At 39.3% G+C, this 24,665-nt stretch overlaps 1 protein-coding gene across 3 annotated transcripts; it reads left to right on the top strand.

The window, feature by feature from the left end:
• Positions 1–372: 372 nt before the first annotated feature.
• On the top strand, positions 373–24,585 carry RHOT1 (ras homolog family member T1). Of its 3 annotated transcripts, XM_069872456.1 has the most exons (21): positions 373–503; positions 4,689–4,747; positions 6,539–6,620; positions 7,098–7,141; positions 7,807–7,860; positions 8,217–8,269; positions 8,805–8,913; positions 9,467–9,568; positions 10,906–11,004; positions 11,301–11,409; positions 12,322–12,442; positions 13,143–13,227; positions 13,608–13,753; positions 14,353–14,453; positions 14,702–14,832; positions 15,179–15,262; positions 15,707–15,826; positions 15,937–16,139; positions 17,639–17,761; positions 22,826–22,969; positions 24,449–24,585. In XM_069872456.1, the coding sequence occupies exons 1-21, from the start codon at positions 467–469 to the stop codon at positions 24,564–24,566; spliced, it is 2,124 nt and encodes a 707-aa protein (XP_069728557.1). In that variant the 5' UTR covers positions 373–466; the 3' UTR covers positions 24,567–24,585. The 3 variants fall into 3 exon arrangements, with proteins under 3 accessions (XP_069728557.1, XP_069728558.1, XP_069728559.1); XM_069872457.1 differs by lacking the exon at positions 22,826–22,969; XM_069872458.1 differs by lacking the exons at positions 17,639–17,761; positions 22,826–22,969.
• Positions 24,586–24,665: the final 80 nt, after the last annotated feature.

The raw sequence follows: 24,665 nt of genomic DNA, 5'->3' as shown, positions 1-24,665 counted from the left end.
GGTCATTGGTCCCTGTCCGAGGCTGCCCAGGGAGGGGGTTGAGTCCCCTTCCCTGGAGGGGTTTAAGTGACGGTGGACGAGGTGCTGAGGGACATGGGTTAGGGATTGATGGGAATGGCTGGACTCAATGATCCGGTGGGTTTTTTCCAGCCTGGTGATTCTATGATTCTATGAAGCGCAGGACCCAGCACTGAGCCTCGCTCAACCCCATGCAATTAGCTTCAGCCGCTAATTAGCGAGGGCTCCGTGCTGGCTGGGCCCTGCCGCAGCTCTCCCCCTCCAGGGGGCGCCCCCCCTCACCCCCCTGCCCTCCCCCCGCTTCCCGCGCTGCTTTTCCCGCCACCCGCCGGGGGGCGCTGGCGCGCGGGCGTGCGCAGGCGCGCGGCGGCGCGTGTCCCTCGCGAGGCGCCGTAGCCGGGTTGGCGGCGGCGGCGGGGCCCGATGCGGGGCGGCGGGCGCCGGGGCCATGAAGAAGGACGTGAGGATCCTCCTGGTGGGAGAACGTGAGTGCGGGGCGGCGGGGGCCGGTTACCGCCGTGCCGCCCGCTGTCAGAGCGCCCCGCGACCCGTTAGGGCGGGCGGGGTGGGTTCGGGTCGAGCTGAGGTGGAATTCGGCTTGTTCTCTGTGGTCCCTGAGGGCCGGGAGGAAGGGCCCCCTGGCAGCGGGTTTGCTTTCAAGCAGCGCGTTCCCACACCCCGCTGATTCTTGCTGGTAACGCTTTGCGTTCGTATGATCTGTGTTTTTTGGAATCCCCTGTGTTTGCAGCCTCTGTCTCAGGCAGGGCTGGAGCCGGAGCCCCTCATTCTTCTCCCCGGTGACGGGACAAGGGGGAACGGCCTCAAGCTGCGCCTGGAGAGCTTCAGATTGGAAATTAGGAAGAAATATTTCAGTGAAAGGGACGTCAGGCACTGGAACTACTGCCCAGGGAGGGGGCTGAGTCACTATCCCTAGAGGTGTTTAAAAGATGGGTAGATGAGGCGCTTAAGGATGTGGTTTAGTGGCAGGGAGCTGTGGTTGGACTCGATCATCTAAGAGGTCTTTTCCAACCTTGTGATTCTGTGAAATTAGTGAGAGTTTGGACTGTTGTGAAGTTCATAATAGCATTCAAATTGGTCCTTGGAAAGGAATAGAACATGCTTATGGTTTCTGGGAAAATTTGCACACATGCAGGTGGGAAATATTTTCTGTCCCAGCTCTTGTCTCACTGCACATAATTGATGGAGATCACTCCCTCCTGTTGCCCAGGCCCGATAAGGGATGCTTGCCTTCTAAAACTCCAAAATGAGTCTTAAAGAGTTTGTCAGCATTTTCAGTTATAAGGAGGGATCCTCAGCAGGTGCTCACCTTTGCTTCCTTTGCAAGGAACCCTTGATGTATGAGGCCTAGGGCCTCTGGGACCCCCCTGGGGAGAGAGTGGGACGGAGTGCCTGCCCTCCTCCTCTTTAAACTTTCTTTGTGTGTGTGGAAACCAAACTTAAATCTCTCTTCTTGACTGAGTTTGGAAATCAGATGTGCTCCAGACGGTTCTCAGTCGGGGCTGTGGGTTTGTGGCGAGGACAGAGCCAGGGAGCCAAATCCCGGCGGCTGCTGCCAGCTCACTGTGTGACCTTGAGTGAACAGCACGTACCTGTAGGCACGGCAGAGTTACCGTGGGTCCGTGCCTTTCCGCTTGTTCTTAAAGTGCTGTCCCTAAAGCGATGGCCTTACCTTCACACTGAGGTACCCAAAAGAGTGGTGAGGCTTCAAAGGCACAGGTTCTTAGGTATGGAAATAGCAGCAAGGAGGTTCTGTTAGTTCATAAAGTGCATTTAAGGTCCTCACAGGAGAAGAATACAGAGTAATTACCAAGTGTTATTAGTAAAATTACTTAATTATACTAAGAACATAGCACTGCTGATAAAACTTCCCTGAGAACTGAGTATGTCGTGTATATTTATAACACAGTTTATGCAGTTGTTCTATAGCACAGGTTGGCTCTGTCTGTACTTCCTAGAAGGATCCTCTGACCTCTTCTGAGAGGAATCTTCAGGGACATGGAACTATACAGAGAGAGCTAACTCGTTAGGCATGTATTTAACTAGTTTTACATGACTCTTTATTTAGAAATGTATTTACGCATTTCAATACAGAATTGTGCTCCTCTTCAGAATTCATGCTGAATATATCTTCCTTTCTTTGGCAACTTTGTGTTTGGAGCTGGCTCTGTGCAGTGGCTTCAGTAGAGGTGTAACAGGTGCTTTGGTTTGGCAATAAGTTCACAGCGTGCGCAACTGGAAATTTCAAAGATACAGGTAGCAACATGCAGTATGTGGCACACACCAGAGATCCCGAGCGTCTTTATGTTGTGTTGGAATTGTAACAGAGGGAAAAATTTGTTTTACAAATTGGTAAAACGTGCCAGCTGCACTGTCAGTACAGTTTTGTGTGTGTTTGTTTGATATATATTGGTCTGCAACCACAAGTCAGTCCAGACCTTGTAGTATTTATTAGGTGATAATAGCAGCTGTCAGGTTCAGGCTCTGAAATATCGTGTGAAGATCTTTTGTTATAAGTCTGTTCCAAAGCACAGCTTCTTGCTTCCGCAGTGGTCCACATATGAGGCTTAAGGTTGTTTTAGTCCGAATATCCAGGGTGCAAGCATCAATTTTTAATAGTAATTTTCAGAATATATTCAGCATGTTATTCGGTGCAGCATGACCTAAAAGGCTTCTATGGGAGGAGAAAGATGAGTTAATTATCACAAACTACTGTGCTGTTTTCTTCCTCCTAGTCAGCCAACATTGGTCAGGCTGTTATTTCCAAGACTATAAACAGAATTGGAAAGACAAGTGGTTGACCCAGATTCAAATAAAATAAACCAAATCTCTGTACCTGGATCTATGGATTTTCATTAAAAATGACTCTAGAACACTTGGCACTGTATCAGAAGCTTATAAATACTGATCGTCTTTACTAACTGGGAGTCCATAATCTTCTATTTTCAGGCATACAACATTAATGACACAAGTTTCTGTATCTTAAAGCTGGTGTGTTTTGTTACCATTTCAAAGTAAAGCTGACGTGGCCAGATGAAAAATATGCAGCACCGTTTCCAGTAATTATTTAATAACTTCACTTGCCTGACAGGAAAATTTTTACCCGTGGAAACAGGAGAGCTTTTAATGTTCTTTTCTGTCAGGATGAAACTTCAGGCATAGTTTATGCAGGACAGCCTGCAGGGTGAATCACAGTGTTAGCTTGTACAAGTATCTCTGATGAAAACACAACCATGTTGCAGTTAAGAAACCTGCGTCTTGCTGCTCGCAGCTGATACTGCTGGTGGAAAGTTTACAGCTGTTCTCCCTAAGGAAAACAAAAGTCTTCCTCCCAGGGAAGATTCTTTGCCTTCCATAATTTTGTAATAACTGCTCTTTATCTTACCGTGTTGAAGAAAAGGTTTTATTTCTGGATGTCAGAAGGCCCCTTGTTACTAGACTAAAAATAGACATGGATAAGTTGAATGCACTTTGACTCGATCATCAGTTCAGTAACACCGTTTTCCGCACAGAATAACCAGTCTTAAGTTTAATCTCTTCTTCTTTCGCCCATATTCAGAATTACATACACAAATAGACAAGTGTAAATGCAGGGATACCAGCAGAGCAACTAATTCTGTTGGTGACACTTTGTATTGTTTCATTAGGGACGGTGACGGAGGCTCTGACTGATAGCAAGCAACGTCTTGGTTGGCAAAACACGTGAGCTAGCGAAGATGTGTGTGTCCAGGATGAAATAGTTTTTTGCTTGAACTGAGGGCTGTCAGAATTCCAGCTAGCATTTGAATCTGAACATTTTGTTTTTTAAGCAACGTCTCAAACCCAAATAAAGCAGTAATAGCCTCTTAGGGCTTTCGAAGGAACAGGAAGTTCACAGATGAAGGTTTCTAGAGAGAGGGGAATCCTGAGAACAGTTACCAAGATTCTCAAACCCAGTCAATCTAACTGTGATATCAGAACTCTGAAGTCCGCAGGTAAACAGAGTCATTTGATTGAATACAGTTGATATTGAAGCAGAGATTATATTCTTCTTCTTGGATTAAGAAAATTGTGACTTTAGACAGGTTGGTGGTTTGGGGTTTTTTCTGCTTTTTGTGGGGGACAGCTGATTTGCATCAAGGAGATGCTGCTGCTGCACTTTCTATGTATTCAAACTAGTTTGCGGGGACTGCCCTTTGATGCTAGAGCCGTATCTCCTTGTCCAGCTCTTATCCCTGGTAGTTTTGGACTGAAGCAAAATCATTTTATTGAGAATACTACGACATAGAAATTACTAAATTCCTTTCTGTGTGCTTTATTTGTTTCTAAGATGTATAAATTCAATTCTAGTTTGTTTTGAATTTTTGTTTATTTGTTTGCGTAACTGTTCTGTATTGAGGTTCAAACCTGCTAATTCTTTTGTGTAAGACAGCAGGATTTTATTCCCTTCTGGATGAAATGCAGAAGTGTGAAATGGAACCTAAGGTTTTACAATAAAAGGATTAGGAGAGAATTGCTGTCATCCATATTTAGTATGTTTAAACGACAGATAAGAAGCCTTTAACACAGTTCAGTTGGGAAATGTCTTTAAAATAATTTGCATTTTAAGATGCGATGCGACTATTGAGTGTAACAAAACTGAATTATCTAATCTGTTTTTAATGCTTTTGCAGCCAGAGTTGGGAAGACATCGCTAATTATGTCTCTTGTCAGTGAAGAATTTCCAGAAGAGGTAGAGCATCCTTACTTGTTTTCTATGTTCTTTTTCTATCCTGTTGTATAATTTTTTTGAAGAGTAAGCTTATTGGCTCCACTTTAAAATTATGTTTCCTATTTAGGAAAAAAAAAAACAGATTAAAACGGCAGTGATCCCTTCTGGAAGGGTGATGTAGGTTAGTTTAAATATACCTCTGCGTAGATTAGGAATTTAAATTTTACTTAAGTTCCTTTCTTGTTTTTCACATGGTTAATTTGAACTATTTTGATATCTGAGGAATGTTAGATTTTTCTGGAGTGCTGTGTTTAAAAAGCAAGTAGACTGAAAAATGAAGGAGGAGGAGTTAAAAAAGTCACATTGTATAGCTTACACTTAGCTGCTTTTTGTAACTGAGTTACAAAGTTATGGTTTTGAAGAATGTTTTCCTGATACTTTCAGTGTAAAAAAATGAAAACTCTTACTGCTTTCATCCATAATGAAAGTAAAGTTACTTCTATACTTTATTCTGTTTAAAAAACAGCACATAGTTCTCTTTATAACATGAAAAGAACTGCAGCTACTGCAAACAGTTAAGCTTTTTACATATACACATGAATGTTTATTTCTTCTCATCACAAGTCTTAAAATAGACATCATGTGCTGCTTTTTGAATCTAAGTTGCACTGTCTTTAATGCAAATCAGTCGGTTGCCACAGTTCATGAGTCAAGACTGGATTGTTAACATAATTTAATTTAGTTCCTAGCCTTGCAGGTAAGGAGAAGCTCCACTTTCTGTTTGCTCTTAAACTGCTTAGGGACCCCTTCTTTTGACAGGCTGGTTGTGATGTGTTTAATGAATTGTAGGCCTCTGTTCACTGCTGTATAATCTAGAATACTTCTCTGAATTTGTGTTGAGAGAAAAAGCTGCGTTTATAGCACAAAATCTGCCTGATACAGAGTAGAACAGGTAGAACTTTTTAAAAAATACTGCATCCTATATAAACGGAAGAAAGAGACGTGCAATTCCTGCAGATCAGTCGCTCAGATCAGAGCTGTACGAGTGTGTAGCAGACGTTTCAGACTATGAAATAGTGTTTTGTATACTGGGTATCATCAGTAATAATTCCTGATGAAGGTGTAGTTAGAGCCTGAACCTTATGAAGAGCTGTTCTGGTGACTGGCTTTTCTTCTTTCCTTTTTTTTTAATTAATAGAAAGCAAAAGTATCATCAAAGTTCAGCGTCAGTCGGTAAAAGGCAACAAATAACTATGCGGGAAGTTTTTATTAAAATTAGGTTTAAGTTGATTCTCCCTGAATATGGAGTAATATTCTCTGGAAATGTGGCCTGCAATCGTAGCTGGTTTACAGATTAAGCAAGATTTATTTGTCATTAATGGCATGCTAACTCTGACGTTACTCTGGTGCTAAAGAATCTGTTAATTGAGGTAATTGGTCGAATTTGATAACCCCCAAGTTTTAGAACTTTTATTTATATGCTGTTTTAGTTTTAAGTAAATTTCAATTTAGGTTTTGTTTATAGTTTTTACCATTATAATAGTTCTTTATTGGTGAGTGGGCATAGTGAATTTTAGTTTTGTAGAAGCATCTTAACACCATTGTTTTCTTGCAAAGCCTGCAGGGAGTGCCTTATTCAGTAAGTGAACTAATAAAGAATGAGAAGGTAGCAGAGACTTTCACTACTAATGAGCTGTTCTATTTAAAGCTGACTAATTGGCAGATGTATTATAGGATATGACTTTTTTTGATAGTCTGGGTTTTCTGGATTTTCTATAAAAGCTTTTTCTTTCTGTTTCTTTACAACCGAAGGTTCCACCGCGAGCTGAAGAAATCACCATTCCAGCTGATGTCACCCCTGAAAGGGTGCCGACCCATATAGTTGATTATTCAGGTAAGGACTGCACAATAGTGTTGCTGTTTGGCTGGTTTGGTATGAAATTGTTTATCTAACTCAGTAGCCTCTTTAACAGTCGTACTGGTATGGGATCAACGCCGTGTGTAGGGAAAGCCTAAAGCCTATGGGGTAAAACTAAATTGGATATGATGCCTGGTGCTACTAATTCAAAGCCGAGCGTTAACTGGGGTTGGTACTTCCATGAAAGACATTCATAGCAATATTCCAGTTAATTTAATATTCCTTGTGTGATGGACATATTTACCCCTGTGTGCAACAGACTGCCTCAGAGTTAATGGATCAGTGTCACTATTGTTACAGCAGATGCACTCTAATCTGTTTAATAGAAAGATGTTTAAATAACAGGAGTTTTACAACACTGTTTTATGAGCTTTGTGAAATACCCTGGGTGAGGTTTTTCAGTTTAGTTCACAAAAGTGTTTGGTGTTAATGGATGGCTTCTTTTGAACACAGAAGCAGAGCAAAGCGATGAGCAGCTTTACCAGGAAATATCACAGGTACGTCTGTTCTGGTGTTTACTAGAAACTTCCCTTTTAAGTTCTCTGCGTTAGAAGGGCTTCAGTGTGAATTGAAGAAAAGCTTCAGCTTTGTCCTTCCAAGTTGAAGGACAGAACCAAAATATCTTTTAATTGTTAGGTCTAGGGGCTGACGGTTTTGATAAGAAATAATTCTACACTGGAAAGATCCATTTTGCTTCTTTCTGTTATATTGTGCTACTGCATCTATGAATAGCACGGGGTTCTTGGTAATTTTATAATTCCTTCTGTTTCCTACTCTTGGTTCTTTCTGAGCACCTTTGCACGTGTTCTGTACAGTCTGTCATGATGTTCTGTTCCATTCCTGGCATTCTGTTTGGCACTCGAGTGGAGGCTGCGCATGATGAGTCTTCAGTTTAGATTTCTTGGTAGCGTAGGCCTCTCTGCAGGCATAAGCTGTGAATGTCGCTGCAGGACAGGCTTTTTGGCACTTGTCAACATATAAATTATTTGGTTTGAGCTCCTTTTCAGACTACAAATAGCTTAAACAAGCCAGGGACATGAGTTTTGACTGCTGGTGGAGCTGTTCTTACTCTCATGTTGTTACATATGGTTCTTAATTGTCTGTGTTGCTCTAGAGACTCTAATCAATGCAATTCCATGCCTTTCCTTTCTTTTCACTTTAGGCAAATGTGATTTGCATAGTGTATGCTGTTAACAACAAGAATTCTATCGATAAGGTATGTTAACACATTTTATCCAGTTGTTTGAGGTGTAACTTGAGTGCTCTTAGTTGGCTGGCAAGCTGAAAGCTGTATTAGACGCTTAAATGTGTAACACAGAGTTTGAGATCAAATTGTTAAAAGAACGTGGAGACGTATCATTGCTTCTGGTCCATTTCAGCATCTGAGTTTTCAGTCATCTCTGTTATCTGATGAAGCTGTTCATTAATCAGCTCTAGTTTATATTTGTTTCCTTTGTGGGTAAATTTGTGCCTTCTTGGGGAAGGAGCAGTAGCAGTTGTAATCGAATACGTGCACAGTTCAGTCATGTCAAAGCTGATAATGTATTTTTCATGTTTCTAACCCTGCTTTAGGTAACAAGTCGATGGATTCCTCTCATCAACGAAAGGACAGACAAAGATAGCAGGTGCATAAGTAAAGATGAGAAGTGTGAATTAGGCTGCATGTCACTGGGTGTCGACGGACAGTGTTGAGGATGTTAATTGTTTAAGAAAATCAAATTCTAAACTTAAAATTTATGTAAGAGGTCCAAGCAACGAGAGATTTAAAGTGTGTAGGTCTGTTACATATGCCAGCAGTGCTATTTGTGTTGAATTTCATGGGCAGGTATGTTTATATTTGTTGGAGTTTTGGCTACGTGATCTGTGTACAAGTTCTACTGATGCTAGTTTTGTAAAAAATATTATGATTAGTTACTTTTGTGTTTATCTGTGTGGTTTTTGTAGTATCAAGGAGAAGTACATTTATTTCTTAAGTGTATATGAAAATTATTTACTTAAAACTGCTTCCATTTAGTTTTGCCTATTGTCTGGCAGTGTTACTTAGTTACATAATGAAAATAATATATTGGCCTCTGGTGGGAGGTAGAATGCTAAATTAAGATAGGTCTTTTTTTTTTGATTCCTCTGTCTTTAAAGCTCTTAACCTTCTTTTGTTTTCAGGCTGCCTCTTATATTAGTTGGAAACAAGTCTGACCTAGTGGAATACAGCAGTATGGAAACCATCCTTCCCATTATGAATCAATATACAGAGATAGAAACCTGTGTAGAGGTATGCGAGGCTTTCTGAAGTTAGAACAAGTAACAAAAAATACACTCTTACCAAGCCTGTATGGCAACTTTTTAATAGAAAAGGTGATTTATTTTTTTCTTTTGTTCAAAGTAAAATATTCAAATAAAAGTCATTATCATGGTGAGTTTATATGTGTAATGAAATGTTACTCTGATCCTTCTAATATTTAGAGCATCCTCACATCTTTGCCTTTAGTATGTGTTTTAACTTTAATATTAAACCAGACAGGTATCTGCAAATTATTAAAAATGAGATCAAGATATGTGGATATGCCTGTCTTTTTAATTTATTTTTTTCAAAGCAAACTTTTTGATTTCTCTGTTATTGGTACAATAGCAAATTGTAGTGAGACCTCCTTTATTAATTATTGAACAGAGGCAGGAGCTAGATGTCTTGTCTTTTTTTTTTTCCAAAACAGCACTGTACCCACAAGAGGGTGCTAGATCTTAAAAAGTTTAATGCTTGCTTAAATTTCAGAAGTACCAAATAGTCAAGAGAAAACAGCTAATCAATGTAAGGATTTCTCTTTCAGTGTTCAGCCAAAAACCTGAAGAATATATCTGAGCTGTTTTATTATGCACAGAAAGCTGTTCTACATCCTACAGGTCCTCTTTATTGCCCAGAGGAGAAAGAGGTATTTATACATAAATTGTCGGAATAAATAATATAGGAGGAGTTAATCACTTTCTTGTTCTTTCCTTTTCAGTGGATTTTGCATTTCTCAGTGTGTTCTGTTACCACCACCCTGCCCCCAAATGTCCAGCTTCATATTTGGTTGTTTTGTGCTGTGTGAATCTGATCTCTTTGCTCTTCATTCAGAGCTATGAAGACAGTTTTCTGTTGCCCATGTGAACTGAGTAAAATGAGATGCTTTGGTAATGGCTCTAAGCCAGATATAATGGGAACAAAATCATGCGTTCAGTTCAGTTCTCCTTTAGGTATACATTTCACAGTAACTCCATTTATTTCAGGGAAAATACTCTAGACTTGGGCATCTTGTGAGACTTTGGCAACAGGGATAAGAAAGAAGTGGTGTGGCTGGTTTTTAAGTATCTCAGGTGTATGATTTCTTAAAAAACTTTAATTTCATGGGCAAATACAAATAAAATCTCTAGAAGTAACCCCTGTGTAGCATTGGGCAGTAGGAAAATTGCTTCACTCGTAAATACTTCTGTTAAGTAGAGAACCAGAGAATAACCCTGTTTTGATTTCTTCCATCAGAATCATCTTTATGAGTTAGTAATGTTATAAAATTGTTGTGCTGAAATCTTTTTGGTTTTCCAAAACTAATCTCTATGCAATCTGTGTGACCTCTATGAAGAGAAGAGTCCATCATCACTGTAGTTGTTGGGAGAGAATTACCAGTGTCTGTTTTCCTTCACTCAGAAGGTATCCTAGCAGTTCTTTTGTCATAGAGATAGTCCGTATGATCAGTGCTTTGCCTGGTAGATGAATAGGCCCTGTGAAGATTTTCACTATTTGATGTTTGAAGCCATCTGAAGCCATAGTTGAGATGGTGAATAGAGATAGTGTGCTTGTAGAAAGAGTTGACTGTAGTTCTAGAGCCGTTTATTCTTGCAAGGCCTTTTTTTCCCCTGACCAAAAAATGTTTGGGGGAAAAAAACAATTATGCAGTTGTTTTTTAAAGCTTTCTGTAGCAATAAGAATGAATAGAGAGATCTAACCTCTTTTTTTTTATTTTAAATAACAAAGTAGTTCCACCTCCAGCTTCTGTAGAGCTTGAGACTCTTCTTGTAATTGAATAGAAAAATATTAAATGTGGAATAATTGCTTGAAATGTATAGATGCAAATTTGCTAGATTTTGTCTTGCTTTTTATTTTTGTGAGTATGTATGAATACGTAAAATGAAGGATAGTATTTGTTTTAATGTGCTTGAGTTGCCTGATGTAAGTCAGTGTAATCTTTATACTCAAGCCTAGGAAGGTACTGAACTTCCTTTTATTCCTTAGATGAAACCTGCCTGTATTAAAGCACTTACCCGCATTTTTAGAATTTCTGATCAGGATAATGATGGTACTCTCAATGACGCAGAGCTCAACTTCTTTCAGGTAATTTATTTGCTTATCTTTTCACCATGCTTAATGGCTGAGCTGTATAATTCCAGAAGAACAAGTGGCTGTTTTTGAAGGAATAGTGGGAAGGTGAATTGTAAGGGAATCAGGTCTAAATATCAAGTAGCACAAGAGTGGAATGGCATTAGTTTTATTTCTAAACCTTGTTCAAGTTCCAGTTCAAGAGCGGAATTAAAAAAACCCCAAACTATTAAATATATGAGCCCATTCAATGCTTGTGCTTAAAATAAAATAGTTTGTGGTCCTAATGAGCTCTTTTTGGGTTTTGTTAGAGAATTTGTTTTAATACACCACTGGCACCTCAAGCTTTGGAAGATGTGAAGAATGTAGTCAGGAAAAACCTAAGTGATGGAGTTGCAGATAATGGATTAACATTAAAAGGTAAGCTTTATTTAACTCGTAAAGATGTGTTTTCATACAGTTGATGATCATCCTTACGTAAAAAAGCTAGTCTTTTGAAATATGAACCCGATTCTTTTAGACTGCAGGAGCTGGCTGTAGAGGCAGTATGATAGCGAAGGGTGATTAAACTGAGAAATAACAGGGTGAATAAAATAAGGTCTTTGTTACTTCTCCTTACAGAGCTTGGAATTCAGATAGATATAGTAATTCAAAAGAGATTGTCTCCCAGATAAATCTGTGTCATGTCTCTAGGCTCACTGGCTGCAACACGTGTCAGCAAGGTGTGGTCTCTGTCAGCAGCTATGCTGTACAGATTTGCCTAGAGCATATGGTGAATGTCAAAGGAGAGAAAACGTTTTCTTTCTGAGTATCAATGTAACTGCTTCACTTGTGGGGCTTATCTATGTAATAGCACTCCTGAGAAATTGTTAAGAGCAGGACTCTTAAGGCATAGCCTTACTAAGCAGTGAAATCTCAGTGTTCATTGAGCCCTAAAAAGTGCTAAACAAAAATCCTACCCAGATACTTTGATACAGGAAAACTAAAGGCTCCAGGTTTCTAAAGCTTGCTGTTCTAAATGGCTGAGGATATTGTTGTCTTTACTTTCATACAGCTAAGTTACTCTCAAATTCTGGAACTGAAAGAAGCAAACAAACCAGAAAGCCTAGTGGGTTGTTTTAAGGAAGCAGTTCCTTAGAGAGCACTTTTACAAACAGCATGATTTCTGAATCTTCAGGCTTGGTAGATAATGCTGTCTTGTCACCCAGAAATATTAAAATCAGAATGTGTATTTCTGGCTTTTTTGTTTTCAGTCTGATAGTGATTCTCTTAAAAATACTTGGAGCATTTCAAGCATGCTGGGGCCTTAAGATTTCATCATTTGATTTTTAGGTTTTCTTTTTCTACACACACTTTTCATTCAGCGAGGAAGGCATGAAACAACTTGGACTGTTTTACGTCGCTTTGGATATGATGATGACTTGGAGCTTACGCCAGAGTATTTGTTTCCTCCGTATGTATTGCTTATTTTGTCTTTCTTTAACTTAAATGTGTTTAGTTTATGCTGCCTCCTGCTTAGGCAGGAGGAAGGACTTATTGTAGTGTTTTTAACACATTGTTATACCAAGTGTCTTCCTTACTTTATGACCCACCAGCTAAAATCTTCATGTGACTGAAAGTTTCGAAGCAAGAACCTCTCTCTCTCGTGCCAAATCATGTACTGCTTTCTCTTTTTATATGAAAGATGGTAGAAGAGAACCTTAATACAAAACTGGAACATAAATCTGAGCAGTTGATAATTGTATGTGGCAACAAATTTGAAAAGGCTTGTTGGTACTTTCAGAGGCCTCGACGTCCTTTGAAAATACCCAAATTAAAAAGTTAAGAGATTGACCAACTCTGTGACTTCTTTTCAAAAATATACCTATGTTATTTTCCCTTAAGAAAGCCACCATGAAAAATTAACAGCCAATTAAACAGAAACCTGATTACTTTATAGCAATATATCATGTAATATAAAGACACTCACTCATAACTTTAGAATTCCTAATAAAAAGTGCTTTGATCTCTTTAAAGATAAATTATTAAAGCTGAATACAAAGATCAGATACCAGATGCTGTCATTCAGAAAGTTTGTAATTTGAGTTTTAATATGCTGTATTTCATAACCACACTTAACACTTCTTTTATTTGTTTTTGTTTTCAATAAACAGGCTAAAAATTCCTCCAGACTGCACAACAGAATTAAATCATCACGCGTACTTGTTTCTTCAAAGTATTTTTGATAAACATGATTTGGTAAGCTTTTCATTTAAGCGTGTGTGTCCCTACACTTAAGTTTGCTAACAGTTTTTTGAGCTAGAACTGTGTTTTTGACGTAATGTCACTTCATTCAGAAGCTGGCTCTGGCTTAAGCTATGCAGTCAAGATGAGCATACTGTGTTTGTGTTTCTGTCTGTAAGGAGAGTTGACAGTTATAGTTGTACTACCAGCTTTTTTTAGCTAGCTCATATATTTAGGCTTATTGAAAAACAAGAAAAGAACAGTCATTAAAAAGAAAGCAACTCAGTTTCTTACAGCAAGTTTCTTTAATCTTGCAAGCATACAGCAAGAAAATAACAGTTTAGAATAGACATGAACCAAGTGATTTATGTCTGATATTGTGTGCTTGTTTTCAGGATAGGGATTGTGCTTTGTCTACCGAGGAACTGAAAGATTTGTTCAAAGTCTTCCCATACATGCCATGGGGGCCTGATGTTAACAACACTGTTTGTACAAACGAAAGGGGATGGATCACGTACCAAGGGTTTCTCTCTCAGTGGACGTAAGTGTGATACGTTACATTTGAGTGGCTGAGAACTTTGGGTAGTAAGATAACGTGTTTATAGGTTCGTCGTAAAAACATAGTAGGAGGAGTAGATGTTTAATAGCTGAAAATTCACCCAAGCAGTCAGGTGTGACCTTCATACAGCTGGTGTTACGTGTTCCGTATCTGGTCAGTATTTAGTGCTAGCTGTGAAGAAGTGTCTCTTCAAAATGTGGAAATCTCTCTGAAAACTGAAGTATTTATTACTGTTGTTCTACTCTTCTGAGATGGTATGAATAGTGGTGTTCAACAATGAAGTTTTTTTCCTATTGAATATATGGAAAATGAGGAAAACATTATTTACTGAGGAAAAAAATATATTGTATATGTTGATAGGCCTCAGCAAGTACTGCCTTCTTAGTGTTTTGCTGACTATTAAGACTGGTGACTTGCTACCATTCATATTAGAGTGCTCTTGTCCTTCAGTACTACATAGTGCCAGGAATACTTCTGTCATGTCAGCCTGGAGATAGGAGGAAAAAGTTGTTTCAGTACCATGAAGAGTTGGTTTTGCAGATGGCAGCAATTTAGAAACTTCTTTTTGTCCCCTCCACTAGACTAACCACGTACTTAGATGTACAGCGTTGCCTGGAGTACCTGGGTTATTTAGGCTACTCAATACTCGCAGAACAAGAATCTCAAGCATCGGCAATTACAGGTAATAAAAACTTCGGTGCAACTTTGGAATTTAAATTTAGAATTCTGCTCAAGAGTAAATTGTTTAAACAAATGGCAAATTGTCCCTTTTCACTTTTCTCTTTCACTTTTGTCCTCAAGTCAAACCTCTGATTTAATATTTTTGAGAGATTGTTTTGTGTGCATTTTAATGTAAGCAGGTGGTTATTTTGTGTTTTCACACACATACATGCCTGTGCATCTGGTGAAAAGTATTTGTTTTCTCCAAAGTGACAAGAAATAAAAAGATAGACCTCCAGAAAAAACAGACTCAGAGAAATGTTTTCCGATGCAATGTTGTTGGGATGAAAGGCTGTGGGAAAAGTGGAGTTCTTCAGGCTCTTCTTGGAAGAAATCTAATGGTAAGAAACTTTTTGCTTATATTCATCTGTATATGCTTTTGAGTTAAGGTTAGACAGCAAAACCATTTATCTTGGAGCTTTACGGATTATTGCTGAGAATTCTATGAGGGAATATAGAATTATTGGGGAGGGAGGTGTTTTGGGGTTTTCCGTTAGCAAACAGACAAATCATTTTTGCATGCAGTAGTTACTTGTACGTCATGGATTATTAGCTACCCATGTACTTGCAAAATAAAGCAAAGATTGCTGTAATTTTCATTCGTTAATAAATGGAGTAAACCAGATGTTCAAATGTAACTGAAAGGGAAAAGTTGCTGTAGTCTAACATGAAGTTCTGCATTTTCAGAGACAGAGGCTAATACGTGCAGAACACAAATCTTACTACGCCATTAATACGGTCTACGTATACGGACAGGAAAAATACTTGCTGGTAAGGTTGCCTCGTTATTGTTTGCATAAGGCTGTTTAATCTTAAAATTCAGTGGATTATTCAGAGCCCTCTGCAACCAAATTCCTGTTTTAATTGTCTCTTCTTCATAAATGTGGATTCCAAGATTCAGTGCTCTGCTCTGTGGTTTTCCTCTATAGGACAAATGCCAGTTTCTGTGGGAATCTAAACTTTGTCTTAAAGTAAATGTAACTTTTTATGTTGAGGTTGTGATTGCCTGCAGATGTGTTGTTAACAGCTCACATATGTTGACTGTATGCTGAATTCCTACTATTTATTTTTCATTAATTCTGCCTATTGCCAGTCCGTTAGCTCTAAAAATGAACGATAAAATTATGAGAAAAAGAAAGCCATAAGTTCCTTTATCTGCACAATGACAAAGCTTTCCTCCCTCTCTGACCATCTTTTTTTTTTTTTTTTTACTAGATGCATGATGTCAGTGACTCTGAATTTTTAACTGATGCTGAGACCGTATGCGATGTTGTTTGCCTGGTCTATGATGTCAGTAACCCGAAGTCCTTCGAGTACTGCGCCAGGATTTTTAAGGTTTGTATAGTTTGCATATACACCTTAATGCTACTGCAGCCAGTTCAATTCAGGCCATTCCACGCTGAACGTATCCTGTTCCTTTCACTTTGTTTTCTTTCCATTTGCAGCAACACTTCATGGATAGCAGAATACCATGCTTAGTGGTAGCTGCAAAGTCCGACTTGCATGAAGTTAGACAGGAATATAGTATTTCTCCTGCTGAATTCTGCAAAAAACACAAAATGCCTCCACCTCAAGCCTTTACTTGCAATACTGTTGATGTGCCCAGTAAGGATATCTTTGTTAAACTGACAACTATGGCAATGTATCCGTAAGTACTTGAACTGTTACGTTTTCTGTATTGCATGGGTCACGCACAATACCACTGCATGTCATTGTTAGCCACGAGGATGGAACTGCCTCACTGAGATTTAGCAACAGAGAGACAGAAGTGACTTGAGTAGGACCTTCAAATTATTTCCAGTTGAGTAACTTGGTGTATATCCAACACATACACCAGCGTCAGCTATTGTAGTGAAGGTATTAGTTAAAGAAGGCGCTGCTTCATCCAGCTTGTGTTGCAAGTTCCAGTGAATTTGGAACAGCTGATGCATTTAAGCAGGCTAATCCAGGGGAAAGTATCAATTCCCATGGCAGGGGGTTGGAACTGGATGGTCTTTAAGGTCCCTCCCAACCCAAACCATTCCATGATTCTATGAATATGTAGGGTTCAGTTTGGTCCTTATTGTGGACGCATAACTCAATCTGTCAGTATTCATATCTTGATATTTTTGAGATACTTGTGAATAAATTGTACTGTAATCCTTGTTAATGGCTCAGCTTGACAGTTGATTACAAGCAGTGACACGTTAGTGAACAACAGTTCCTCCAGTGCACTGCTTGAAGCTTATTTTATTTTCGCGGTGTTTACTAGTCTGTGATTCAGTTCAATAATCTAATAGACTGTATATCTTTAATAGAATTTCTCTATAAACACCTTTTGGGCTTCAAATACGAGATTCTTCAGCCCACATTCTTCTTCACTACACATCTCCCTGTTGCTAAGCTCACTTTGCATCTCTTTTTTTGGTGGGTGGAGCTTTTAATAGGGTGATAAACTATGTAAATATTACAGCAGATGGAGTCTAGTATGACAGCTGACATTTGCTTTAAATTAACTAGAACTAATGTCACTTTCACCCAAAGTAGTAGGATTTTTTAAAAAAAAAATTTGAAACTGATTTTATTGAATTAGATTTGAAAGCTTTTGTTTTGTTTTTGCTCTCTTGTATTTTATTTTGTAGCACTGGAATACTTGTAAACTACACTAAAGTGTAGCACTGACCAAATGTCTGTCATGAATATCCTGCTTCTCCCTTAGTTTCCAAGCATGTGTGTTTGTTAGGGTGGGAAAAGTAGAGGTAACTGTCACTTTGTGCATTCCAAGTGGTAGAAAACGTGGCTTACTTTCCTTTGAAAAAGGGGTGTTACCTATTGCTGTGCAGACATACTCAGAAGCCTTTAGATGCTTTCCTTACAAACTTAAATAAATTCAGCAAACATTTTTGTTCATGTTTGTGCTTTGCTATTAAGGTCTGTGTACGGTGGTAACGCCAAAGCGTTCAAGATGTAGAACATCTAACCTTATAATTCTGCACAGCTGTAGTTGTACCCTTGCTTCCCCAGTGTATTTTTTTTTTTTTATTCCTCTCCTTAATCATTCAAATGTACCTTTTATTCCTAAATCTTTCTTGGTTGTGGCACAGCCCTAATGTGCGCCTGATTTTATGAGCAAGATTTCAACTCCTGTCCTTCTGTGTGTTTTCGCAGCCATGCCCGGTTACGCTGTTTGTGCGCCTGCAACAGGTGTACATTTTGCATCTGTCAGAACTTCCTCAACTCAGACTTGCTGCAATCTGTAAAGAACAAACTCTTCACTGCAGTTCTTAACAGGTCCTTAACTTTATTTACTAGGTACCAGGTGTGCTTTTAAAATAAAGGGTTTTTGAAAAAACAGTTGGTAACCTTATATACTGCAGAGCTTTCACTCCATATCCACAAAACAGGCAGATACTTTAATAATTGTCATAGAATTGTCAAACTTTGTTTAACTTGAAGGTACTTTTGGTCTTTTGAGCTTAGTCCAGTGATTTCTTTGCCACGTTACTAATTTGATAGTTGATTCAGGCACTTTGTGATTGCAAAAATACTGTGGAGGAATTGGGACTGTGTTTTTAGGGAACTGGTAATGGACATGAACCAGCGTCTACGCTTCTCACTTGAGGAGTTACAAGTTGATGTAGCATTGATCAGAGGTGGTGCCTTTTAGGCGTGAGTTACAAGCTTGACTTACAGCAGCATCATATAATGTTTCATGTTTATAATTGCTAGCTTGATATTTGGTAATTCATAGAATTTGTGTGTGTGTGTGTGTACACAAAGAGTGGGCATGTACTGCAGGCAGTTTGTGACACACGTGGTTTGCTACCACCTCACACTCATCATCGCACCTCGGAAATGGGAGTTCAAACCGAACAATTTTTGTAGTGCAATGTTTCCAGTGTTTATAGCCTTCCTGGAGGCATAAATGATAAATGTGATTCTCGGAGGCAACTATGGTAAATGTATTTATTTGAAGTCCACAGTTAGAATATACTGACATGCTGCTGGCTCATGTATGTTACTACTTTTTACTGTTTTCAGGTGTAGCTGCTCCAAATCAGTGTGTCTATCTCCTTTAAATGGAAGCTGCACACAAGTAGGAGGCTACTAATACACCCACCTACAGTACTGAGCATCACCACTTAAATCCAGGATAAAAGTGCTAACCACAGAGTGAGAGTTCAAAGAAGGGTGCAAAACATATTGGGTTAGGAAAAGAATCTGAATGAGACTGTTCATGCTGCACCTTTTCTACAGCAGTCGTCTCTTGGACAAAAATTCTTTGAAACAGCAACCTCTGCGTATTGTGGCTCTAAAATTTCATTCAGCAGTCCCTACTAGAAAATCCCAGCTCTTCACTATTGAGGCTGAAATCACCTCTATAACACATCCTCACTTTTTGGAATGATTATGGGTTGCTGCATTAGTGTCATGACTTGTTTTTCTCTTGTATGGGCCCATGGTTTTTCGAGTCCTGTGTTAGACACTGCACTTGTTTCCTCTGGACCAAGGACTCGAGGTATTGAAGTCTTTTAATGTGGTGTCTTGGGATGCTGTCCTTCCACACGTGGTTACTGGATAGTGTGGATCGAATATAGGGATCATCTACTGCCTAAAAAAAGTTTGTAATTCAAGGTAAAGAGAATTCCTCATAGATTTTCCCTACAGAAAGGTAGAATTATTTGCTAGAATCTCTCGGTCTGTAGACAGTCAGTCACCAGGGCTTTATTGCAGGTTTCCAACAAGCTCGTTTCATCCTCACCACCTCTCTTCCTAGTTAGCTCTTCGAGAGCATTTCCTTACGGCACACATTGCCACAGGTTATCCAGCTTCCTGTTCTGAAGCTTTAGAAGCAGCTAAACTGAAATTTTTCACGTTGGACTCCTTCCTGTGTTATTTGGTGCGAAGTCATGCTTAAACACTGTTACCAAGGCAAAAGATAATATCACGTTTGAATATTCCCACCTTAGTAATTAAAGGAAGAACATTGCCTCCGTGCAGCTGACAAAACTGTTCACACCTGCCTTGTTTCTCTTCTGTGGACAAACCTCAGAGGTTGCCCACAGGGTTTTACGCTGTCAGAAAGGCAAGTTCAGCAGATGGGGAGGTTCAGTTTGGAGATGGTTATTGTGCAGGAACAGGATTGTTGGTTTGAACTACCCAGGATTACACCTTATTGGCTCTTTGAGGGAGGAGGCACTGCATTCAAGGCACTGTACATGCATGTGTGAGACTTGTTACTATCTTGTAGTGGTTTTATATCTTCAATTTGTTCTTTAGGTGTTCACTTGTATTTGTCTGGCTGGCACTTAATTTCTTTTTACTGCATCATTTTACCTCTTTATAAAAGCCAGGTTTCTGCTTACGCCATTCTAATCCTTTCATTAACGATCAGCCTGGATTCTTGGCTTTTTTTTTTTTTTTTTTTACTCCAGAGCATCAATTTTACGTGTGTTTTTTCTGCTTTCTTGGTTTTAAATCATTCACGTGTTGCCTTTTGCTTGTATAATACTGGCATTTTCTGTCAGCTAAATTCATTTAAACTAAAATAATTCTAATGCATGAGAATTGCGTTGTTCAGTGAGGGAGACCTCTCGCAGCATGTTTTTCTTCCTTCAGAATTCTACTTGCATATAAAACATGGCTGTATCAGGAATTATTTGTAAGATTTTTTTTTTCCTATTGTGACTTTCTTATCGTGAAATTAAAGTTAAGACAATAGTTTCATTTTTCTGTCATAATAGGAAAGTTTTAAGGATATAACCCAGGATTTATTTTTCGCTACGTGCAGCGTACACAGATTCTGCCACTAAATCCAATGGCAGAAATCTATCCCCAAATTAGGACAGTATAACAGTATTTTACTCGCCTATTTTCCTCCTTCTCTCGACTGTTTCATTCCCCGCACTCAGTAAAAGTTTGCAAAGCTGCATCCCCAGATCTCTTTCCAAGTAGAACGTATTGAATTGGCATTTTACATTGCATTTAGGTTTTGTAGATAATAAGATGCAGTTGGAGCTTTTCACATTAGGTGATTAATGCATGGGGGAAAATTCTAACTGCTGGAGTTGGTTTGAATCCTAGGAAAATACGTGCCTGAAGGGAAGCTGCAGCAGCTTGCACGTGTTACATGATGTTTTTGGAATTTGGTTGCTTATATTTTATTGTTGGAACCTATTTTCTGTCAGAGCAGGCTGCTGCTGCTTGCTGGCTGCATAAAATTGCTTGTGAGTTTGGTGTGAGTTGCTGTGTGTCCAGCCTGTCAGCCTCACCAGAGTGCTTTTTACATGCTTTGGGAGTTAATACAGGAACAGTTTTTACAGTTAAGGTTAAACATTCCCAGACTTGGGATTCTTCTGCTGCTGACGCGGGGAAAAGTCTCGGTGTTGGCCCATAGCTCAGCAATTTTCTGTGTGTGACCGTGACAGGCATGCTCAGTTAACCGACTGGGAAGTGCATGTTGCAAACTTCTTGTGAGTTGTTAAAGTCTCTTAAAAGCCAGACTGTACAGATTTCACAGATCTTATTCAAAAAGTGACAAGTTACTTGATTCACTGTTAAGGGTAGGTTGAATAAAAATCTGTCTTTTTTCCAAAACATGCATTAAAATTTAAATTTTACGCCAAAGGCAAAATTTCTAGACTTTCTTATATATGTGGATCTAATTGTATTATTGAATACACACATTGATCTACTTGGGAAGTTTGAAAGCTAGTTATTATTACTAAAAAGCAAGAGTTTAAAACACAGCTCCATTTATGGAGTCCTACCTACTCCTGTGTGTGTGCACATCCATGTAAGTTTTACCCTTGGACAGGAGAATTTTTCTAATTCAGTTACTCTTTTACTAGCATTGAGAGAATTGTTATAAGAAAATGTATGAGAAAAGTACGTACTGAGAAAAGTTTTTCTGCTTGATAGCAGCCTTCATGTCAAAGAACCTGTGCTGGAAACAAACATTGATCCTTTTTTATTATTTCAGGGAGGTTTTGTTGTTTTTTCCTTTAGTGGCAGCCAAACAATACTAGGGATCAAAAGTGCAAAAATAGCATTGATGACAGCATAAGGATCATTTAAGAAAGAAATACTGGAATAATTCTTCAAAGGTGTAAAGCAATTAGACACCCACACTGTTCAAGGCCGGGTTGGATGGGCCTTGAGCAGCCTGGTCCAGGGGGAGGTGTCCCTGCCCGGGGCAGGGGTGGATCTGAATGGGCTTTGAGGTCCCTTACAGCCTAAACCATTCTGTGATTCTGAATTTCAGTCAGTGTATTTGGACTTTGGTTTTCAGGTTGAGGTGTTCAGAGGGCCCCAATCGTTTCTGATTGAAGTCAGCAGATTTCCTCGCTGTTTTAAGACCAGTCCCTGCCTTGATTTACTTCCTTTATTTAAACGGAAGAGCCTCTTCCCGTTAGGCTTAGAAAGGGGATCAGAGTCAATTTTCTCTGTCTTTAGACATGAAAAGAGGATTTTATCATGACTGTGAGTGTCTTAATTGTTCTTGAAAGGATGAAGCATGCTCGGCAAGTTTCTTGCGTCCTGGCACATATGGACATGTGCAAAAGTCAGACCAAGGCGAATTGTAGATAGGAGTCAGGAAATCTAGGTGTGAGACCTAGTGCTTTATGAGGCAATGCGAAAGCATTCATTTGCAATTTAAACGGTGATTTGCATATTTAAAGGGATGTTTTTTTAAGTTATGCAAATAGTTGGGCGTTTGATTAATGAAATTAAACTTGAGAGACTTTAGTTAAGCAAATACTCACCCCACAGAGCTTGTCACATAATCTGTATCGATTGAAGTCATGCTACATGCAAGTGATTTATTTTACATACAGAGATAGGTTTTATAATTCACAGATCTGAAGACAAGGGTTTTATAGTCTTTAATAAAACAACATGACATGTAGTGATAACATGCTGTCTTTAATTGAATGATTAACAGTAATGAGATCTTGTCAGTTTAGGGTGTATGTGTTGGAGTCGTTCCAATGTGTTTAGCACAGATACTCTTGCTCCTGCTTATGGTGCAGGAGTTTTGCAGTGTCGTGTGGACACAGGGAAGTTGAGGCTTTGTGACTGGAGCAGGAAGAGATTCTGCTTCTTATGCAGTTTTCTTTGTCCTTAAAGCAATGGCATTTAGCTACATAAAATCATGTATTTTACTTAATCACAACTACAAACTCCATTTATTTCTTTTTCCCCAAGCACTAGGTTTTTAACAACTATACAGGAATCAGGGGTGAGGTGGCTAAAGGGGATAAATTCTCTGGGCTTTGTCATTTGAGCGTATTTGAGACACTTGCTGTTGTTGAGCCATGCTATGAACTGCAAACTGTGCATGTGTGTGAAAAGGTTAAGAGCCTACCTAGCTGAGTTGGGGGCCACGCTGTTGGCAGACGAGGAGAGCAGTATTATGCAGCAGGTGCACGCCGTCAACTCTATAGAAGATTCCATCTTCATGGAGTCATCTCTTGGTCCACGTTTACTTGAAGACAGGTAACAGCAGCCAAACTGAGGTGGCCTTGCCATTGCCTTTGCCCTTTCTTCCCCTCGGCAAACCACTTGATATCTAGTTTGCAGAGTTTGTCAAAACTAGCTGTGGAGAACTAATGCTTGCAGGAATTCATGAATTTGATCTGTTCCATAACCCAGCAATATATTCTTAAATGAGATTAGGATTTTTTAGAGGCCAGCTGTGTTTCGCTGTCCGTGCACCACAGAGCCAGTCTTTCAGCATGTGGGGTTACAGTACACTGGTTCTCTGTATGGCTTAGATTGCTCCTGAAAATGTCTACTAAACAATATCCTAAACTGATTTTGTGTGGTCTAATAGCAAGTCACAATTCCTGCTTTATTAAACAGCTCGTACGCTACAGCTCTGCAGTTCACACCATTCGAACTCTTGTGCACCGCGTATGCTTAGGATCTCTGTGTGCTCCTTGTACTTAATATTCCTGCAGCCTTCACTGAGTAACCTGCGATAATTAACTCAGGCTAAAACACCTAGGCTAGTGAAGTTCTGTTGTGAGTTCCATCTTAAACGAAAGCAAACAAACAAAAAAACCCAACCCTGTACTATTGTTTAGGAATTTCTTGTGCTTTGAATTGTGGCATTTATGATCCCTTGTTTTAAGCGGTAGCTCCTGCTTTATGGTAAGCTGTCATACTCGAGACTACTTTTGAGGATGGCTAGCTGTGTTTAACTGAGCATGCTCACAAACTTCTTGCAGTGTTTGGGAGAGTTGGGTCATTTGCTCTCTCTACTGTCATGCGAGATGTGGCTTTTTATGTCATACGGTCACTCCACACTGTTGTTGCATCTGTCTTTTTCTGTTGATGCCATTGTCACTGCTTGTTTCAGTAGCACTTTCTCTTAGCTTTAGCTTGGTACTGAATGGCTGTTTCTATTGCTGTTCTTGTGACTGTACTGGGAAGAAAGGGGTTTACAAATGGTCCTTTCAATTTGAGCTTTTGGAAAGATATTACTACTTGTCGGTAAACTTTTTTGGGGGAAGGAGTATGAGTAGATACTCAACAGCACTGGAAAAGTAGAAATATGCAAAGTCAACATTAAATTTTAAAAAAAGGATTTTGCTGGGCAGAGTTGTTCTCACTGGGGGTTATTAATTATTTGCTAGCAGCTTTTGTTTTCCTTTCCTGAATGCTTGCTGGTACTCTCAAAGAAGATGCACTGATTTCCCTGCATTCATCACTAATGATCTGCTCCTGCCTTTCCCTTCTGCTGTGCGAGCTGTCTGACTTTAGGGAGATCCACTCATGTGGTCAGGGCTGCAGATCGAATCCTAAGCTTTTAAGGAAAGTAAAATGACTGTATAAGGACTGGTGAGGCTGAACTGTAAGCTGCTTGCCTGTGACAAGTGTAGTGATGAATTTCCAAAAGCAGAGTAGTTTAGCACAAGTTGTCTGATTCCTGTCATGGAATTAACCTGGTTTTCTGTGTGTGTTAAATTTTAGGCATGTGACACAAGCGGACCTCAAGAGCTCTAAATTTTGGCTCCGAGCAAGTTTTGGTGCTACTGTCTTTGCGGTTTTGGGTTTTGCTATGTACAAAGCATTATTAAAGCAACGATGATCTGAGAAGAAGCACATCTGGCCCTACCAAATAAGAAAAAAACAAACCACTTTTATGTACATTCTGAATGCTTTAAATTCTGCTAGAAATATTTATATA

This window comes from Phaenicophaeus curvirostris, chromosome 19, assembly GCF_032191515.1.
Source record: "Phaenicophaeus curvirostris isolate KB17595 chromosome 19, BPBGC_Pcur_1.0, whole genome shotgun sequence".
NCBI classification, from domain to species: Eukaryota; Metazoa; Chordata; class Aves; order Cuculiformes; family Cuculidae; genus Phaenicophaeus; species Phaenicophaeus curvirostris.
The sequence above is the reverse complement of the archived record's forward strand: the minus strand, read 5'-3'. Positions and strand labels throughout refer to the sequence as shown.

What these genes read in the sequence shown, in the direction of transcription:
- RHOT1 (XM_069872456.1), top strand. Translation starts at nt 467, where the DNA reads ATGAAGAAGGACGTGAGGATCCTCCTGGTGGGAGAAC. An exon ending in GACAGGAAAAATACTTGCTG is followed by an intron (nt 15,263 to 15,706) that starts GTAAGGTTGCCT and finishes TTTTTTTACTAG; the next exon opens with ATGCATGATGTCAGTGACTC. An exon ending in CCACGTTTACTTGAAGACAG is followed by an intron (nt 22,970 to 24,448) that starts GTAACAGCAGCC and finishes GTTAAATTTTAG; the next exon opens with GCATGTGACACAAGCGGACC.